This window comes from Lipotes vexillifer, unplaced genomic scaffold (genome assembly GCF_000442215.2).
Source record: "Lipotes vexillifer unplaced genomic scaffold, Lipotes_vexillifer_v1.1 scaffold543, whole genome shotgun sequence".
In the NCBI taxonomy this organism is placed as follows: domain Eukaryota; kingdom Metazoa; phylum Chordata; class Mammalia; order Artiodactyla; family Lipotidae; genus Lipotes; species Lipotes vexillifer.
This window is the reverse complement of record NW_006799055.1, coordinates 2,892,562-2,898,561: the sequence shown is the minus strand read 5'-3', so window position 1 is coordinate 2,898,561 and position 6,000 is coordinate 2,892,562. Positions and strand designations below refer to the sequence as shown.

Below are 6,000 nucleotides of genomic sequence, written 5' to 3'. Positions count from 1 at the left end.
GAAGAGCGTGTTAATCCAGTCTTTGCTTTACTGTGTGCAAAGTGTGCTACTGCCCCCTGAGCTTCCTGCATTTCTCTTTTCTTGGAAAACTGGTGCTGGATCCTTTCCCAAATAACCAGAGAAGAAATGAGGCAGAAAGTCTCTCTCCATCGCAGTTCCCTCAGTCCCGGGACTGATAGAAAAGGATGTAGCCAGACTCAGAGTTCTTTGAGATATCTGACGTCAACCCGTAGAATTCTTCGATAGCTTGTGCATCTATTTTCTGTGAGGCAAAACATAAACTTTAGTACAAAAACAAGCTCTTTGAACTGCTTAAATCCAATAAAATCTTCAACCTTTCTTAGAATAATGCCTTTCATTTTCTCATTCATAAAATAGCTCTGCACAATCCAAACGGCTTAAATTAGAAAGACGGATGATGCCAAGTATTGGTGAGAATGTGGAACAAATGGAACTCTCATTCATAGCTGGGAGGAATATAAAATGGCACAGATGCTGGGGAAAATGTTTAGCATCATCTTCTAAGGCTGAACATCCAATTACCCTGTGTGTGACCCAGCAAGTCTATTCCTGGGTATAGGCTGAACTATAGGAAACCACGAATTGTCAACCATTTGGGACCTAGAAAAATGGCTGCTTCATATGGTTCAATCTAAAACATACCCAAGAAAAATGAGGGCCTATGTCCAACAAAAGACTTGTACAAGGATAATCAAGGCAGTTTTATTTGTAATAGTCAACAATGGACAAAAAGTCAAGTTTCGAACGTGGTATAGCCGTACAATGGAAAATTAGACAGCAATAAAGAAAGAACTACTACTGCAGGCAACAAGATGGAGTTGCATAGGTACTGATGAGTGAGAAAAGCCAGACACAAAAGCAGTCACACTGAATGAGCCCACCTGTATTCAAACATAGGCAAAATTAATCACAGTAACATAATAAAATTCAAAACAGTGGATTCCAGAGGATGGTGGGTAGGGGAGGAAAGCTGTGGGTACTGACCAGGAGGAGGAATAAGGGAGCTTCTTGGGGTGTTGAAAATATACTATATCTTGATCTAGATGGCGGTTACGTGTGTGTGCGCATGTGTGCATTCACATGTAAAAATTTAAGTTGTTTAAAATTTGCACACTTTACTGTGCCTTATAGCTCAATAAGTTATTTTGTTAATAGTGTTTTGGGTTTTTTTTTTTTTTGCGGTATGCGGGCCTCTCACTGTTGTGGCCTCTCCCGTTGCGGAGCACAGGCTCCGGACGCGCAGGCTCAGCAGCCATGGCTCACGGGCCCAGCCGCTCCGCTGCATGTGGGATCTTCCCGGACCGGGGCACGAACCTGAGTCCCCTGCATCAGCAGGCGGACTCTCAACCACTGCACCACCAGGGAAGCCCTAGTGTTTTATTTTAAACTAGCTCTGTTGTTGAAAGATTTCCCTTGTTTTATTCTAAACATTTTTTTAAATTTTATTTATCCTTCTATCTATCTATCTATCTATCTATGGCTGCACTGGATCTTCGTTGCTGCACGTGGGCTTTCTCTAGCTGTGGCAAGCAGGGGCTGCTCTTGGTTGCTGTGCAGGTGTGAGGGCTTCTCATTGAGGTGGCTTGTCTTGTTGTGGAACACAGGCTCTAAGCACGCAGGCTTCAGTAGTTGTGGCATGCGGGCTCAGTAGTTGTGGCTCGCGGGCTCTAGAGCGCAGGTTCAGTAGCTGTGGTGCACAGGCTTACGTGCTCCGCAGCACGTGGGATCTTCCCGGACCAGGGATCAAACCCGTGTCCCCAGCACTGGCAGGCGGATTCTTAACTGCTGTGCCACCAGGGAAGTGCCTATTCTAAACATTTTTTTTTTTTTTTGCGGTACGCGGGCCTCTCACCGCCGCGGCCTCTCCCATTGCTGAGCACAGGCCCCAGACGCGCAGGCTCAGCGGCCACGGCTCACGGGCCCAGCCGCTCCGCGGCACGTGGGATCCTCCTGGACTGGGGCACGAACCCGTGTCCCCTGCATCGGCAGGCAGACCCCCAACCACTGCGACACCAGGGAAGCCCTCTGAACATCTTAAAGGTTAGCTGAACATTATAGCAATGGGAGTGGATGTTAGGGAGCAATAAGTAGAAATTAGACTACAATCTGAAGACCTGTCATATACAATGAGAAGCTGGAAGGAAAAAGTCAAGAGCAAAATACACACACAACTTTGAAGAAAAACAAGAAATTAGGAAACTACTTACTTCTACAATGTCGTCATCAAACAACAACCAAAAATCATGACTCTTAACTATTGCAATATAATGGCCTCGATTGGGACCACTAAAACAAAGAGAAATAAAAGTTAATTTTATACAAAGTTTATTAGCACTGCTCTTCTATGCCCTATATTCCACGTTCTATAAAGTAGAAAAACTGAAACAGATAACAATATTCCTTACCTATTCTTTCCCCCAAAAGATCAAGCTACATTGATCTGAACTGGCATTCAATTTTAAGACCAAATAATCGGTACTCTACTTTGAGAGATATAACCAGTATTCTCTTTACATAAAGCTATACTATAAAATTCTTTGTTGCCTTTTTAAAATTATTATTATTATTATTTTTTTTTTTTTGCGATACGCGGGCCTCTCACTGTTGTGGCCTTTCCCGTTGCGGAGCACAGGCTCCGGACACGCAGGCTCAGCGGCCATGGCTCACGGGCCCAGCCGCTCCGCGGCATGTGGGATCCTCCCGGACCAGGGCACGAACCCGTGTACCCTGCATCAGCAGGCGGACCCTCAACCTCTGAGCCACCAGGGAAGCCCTAAAATTATTATTATTTTTTAAAATTTTTTAAATTTTATTTTTATTTATTTATTTATTTTAAACGGTATGCGGGCCTCTCACTGTTGTGGCCTCTCCCGTTGCGGAGCATAGGCTCCGGACGCGCAGGCTCAGCAGCCATGGTTCATGGGCCCAGCCGCTCCGCGGCATGTGGGATCTTCCAGGACTGGGGCACGAACCCGTGTCCCCTGCATCAGCAGGCGGACTCTCAACCACTGCGCCACCAGCGAAGCCCTGAAATTATTATTTTTGAAGTAATTTTCCAATTTGCTTCTATAAAAGATTTAAATAAAAATTTCTAGCATTTCTGGGGGCGAGGAGAGGTGATCACAGCCAGAACATGCTGAATTAAACTACAAAACAATGCACGAAGAATTATTTCTGAGTCTTAACCCTTGGCAATAGTTTTTGTCGAGGAAAGATTCCATGTGATGCTTGAAAAAGTAAAGATATCAAATCCTTGGCTCTGAAATCAAGCTCCAACTTCATAAACTTCTTTAAACAAGTGACTTTTTTTAGTATTATTAGTGCTAGCTTTAAGTACTTAACTCTTAGCACCACTGTAATTATTATAATTGCCTCTGCATCTCATTTTCAACAAATCTGGAATACAGAAATCTAGAAAAATGTAAAAATAAAGGTGGGATTATTTCTTTTAAAAGAAATTCTTTTTTTTTTTTGGCTGTGCCTCGTGTCTTGCAGGATCTTAGTTCCCTGACCAGGGATCGAACCCCGTGTCCCCTGCAGTAGAAGCACATAGTCCTAAGCACTGGACCCCCAGAGAAGTCCCTAAAAGAAATTCTTTACAAAGAACACGTCAAAGATTTTTAACCTCTCCCAGTCTAAGTATGACTCACTATAAAAGCTTATATATACTTTTTAAATCAAATTATAATTCTACCACAATTATTATATTACAGACTTTGAAGTAATTTTCAAAACAGATTATTCTTTATGGTGAATACTATTTTAAAAGTAGAAACCTCAGATATCAGAATAAGCTGCCTCCAAGTTTCCTCAGATCTTTGATTCCATAGTTGAGATGAATATCTTAGGTGACAAAATGACACAAAGAGAGTACTTTTTCACTGTAGAGGAAAATAGCTCAAAACTTAACAAAAAACACCACTTTTAAAGCTAGAATAAACCTCCAGTCTGATCATTACACCAGGGTTCTGTAAGGTACCCGATATCGTTTTCCTCTGTTCAGATGTCATCACTCTTTCTTTAGAAACATAATGCTCCAAAAATGGAAAACAAAGATTATTGCTGAGGATAAGAGGCAGGAGATGGGCTGACACAGACCATGGAGGTTCAAGACTGTGACAGAGGTGGACTCCCTCCCAGCTGTCCTGACATATTCTGAGCAGAAAGCTGGGAGAGGGAGGGACAGCTAAGGAGAGTCTGGAGTACAACACGCTGTTAGTACCAAGTTTCCAACAGCCAGGGGGAAAAGGATGAGTGACCTGTTTTAAAATTATTACAGGAGGAAATTCCCTGGAGGCCCAGGGGTCAGGACTCGGCACTTTCACTGCCAGGGCCTGGGTTCCATCCCTGGTCGGGGAACTAAGATCCCACAAGCTGCACAGTGCGGCCAAAAATAAATAAATAAATAATAAAATTATTACAGGAAATTCTAAATAGTCAATGAAGACTGTACGTTCCGAATATAAATGTTGATTATGTGACACTCTGTGGTTTGAGAATTTTTTGAGCTATTTTATAAATTAAGATCTATAGATGAGATAGTACACTATATTGGCTAACAGGAGACAAACACACGGACTTATAAAATCAGAAAGCTTATCTTTGAAGATTATCTCCAAAACCTTTTTAAAGTGTTTTTCACAATCATTAACATGATGAACATATCCAATTAATCTCAGAAATAACTTATTTTATAAAATCTCTTTAAGCAGTGTTTTTTTTTTTTACCGATAATCAAGAAAAAAGGAAACGAAAAACTAACAGGACTTAAAGTTCCCAGAATAATACTTAAATAATAAGAACAAGTATCAAATCCAGTCACTAACACACTATTTTAATATATAAAGATTTTAAGAAGGAAATGGTAAAATGTATCTGAAATATCCATTTGAAATAAACTTATTTTTGTCCTACAACACCGAGGGCTACAGAAACCTCCGAAAGGCCTGCATATCCGAGCATCCTGTGTGTGAACTTGCCCACCACCGAGCATCTTGCCACCATGGCCCACGGCCCTATTACCTTCCACAGTGAACCACGACGGCCACGAGGTCGTACATTCTGTCAGGATTGGTTGCATCGCCTGAAGTGTTAAATAGACGAAGTTCTAAAGGAAAAACTACCCGGTAAGAAAGTTTTGTATATCGATGAAGTTGATCCATATATTTAAATCTCTTCAGATGCAGAGCTAGAATCATAGGCAGCTTTTTAACTTTCATCCTGTTGAAATAAACATGAAAACAAAATTTCCTAAGACATTCACCATGACCTTAAAAGAATTATCAAACTTCACGATTCAAGTAACAGTTGATAGTTTTCATAGCCTGGCACTGCCCACTTTTGCATATTTCTCTACCCATGACTTTTGTATTAGCAAAGCAAACTTCTGAAAGTCTTAAGACGGCCCCTGCCCCCCCATCATCACCAAACCACATAATCGGACACAGCACTCGGTACGGCTCCCAAAGAGATATGATGGTACATTCCTTTATTAAGAACTCTGTACTTCTGAAATATAGGTCACTGTGCCAGCTGCAGGAAAAACCAGTTCCTTAAGGCCGCTCACTCCTTCGGAGGTGAATGGAGGCTGAGATCCATTTGTTCTATTCAGCTATATAATTCAGTAACAGACTGAGAGCAGGAGACAGTGAGAAAAGCATTAAAGACCATCCATCCATTAAAGGCGTTTGCCAGAGACAAGGAACAGCTCCTTCGTAAGAGCAGTGGCTGCGTGCATCCTGGAAAGGGAATAAAATAACCTGGAACGCAGGAGTGAAACTTTCACCTGTAAAGCACGGGCTTCCCCATCCTCAAATGCCCTGAAGGACCCCTCCGGGAAGCCTCTCCCCCATTTCACTTCAGCGCCAACGCTTGATATTCTGGCACAAATAGCTGTTCTCCTCAACCCTCCATCAGCACTTTACACATTCACTTCACATCTGTACAGTTTATTACACTATAGAACATTTAGATGATTAT

General features: G+C 42.1%; 1 protein-coding gene across 1 annotated transcript in view; it reads right to left on the bottom strand.

Moving 5' to 3' along the window:
* The window catches only part of USP12 (ubiquitin specific peptidase 12), a 42,965-nt gene continuing 36,965 nt past the window's right edge, over window positions 1–6,000 (bottom strand). The window contains exons 6-8 of the mRNA XM_007471449.1: window positions 5,044–5,241; window positions 2,229–2,307; window positions 1–262 (exon numbers count right to left, since the gene is read on the bottom strand). Coding sequence (XP_007471511.1) covers window positions 161–262; window positions 2,229–2,307; window positions 5,044–5,241 — 379 coding nt within the window. The 3' untranslated portion in view covers window positions 1–160. The remainder of the gene's footprint in view (window positions 263–2,228; window positions 2,308–5,043; window positions 5,242–6,000) is intronic.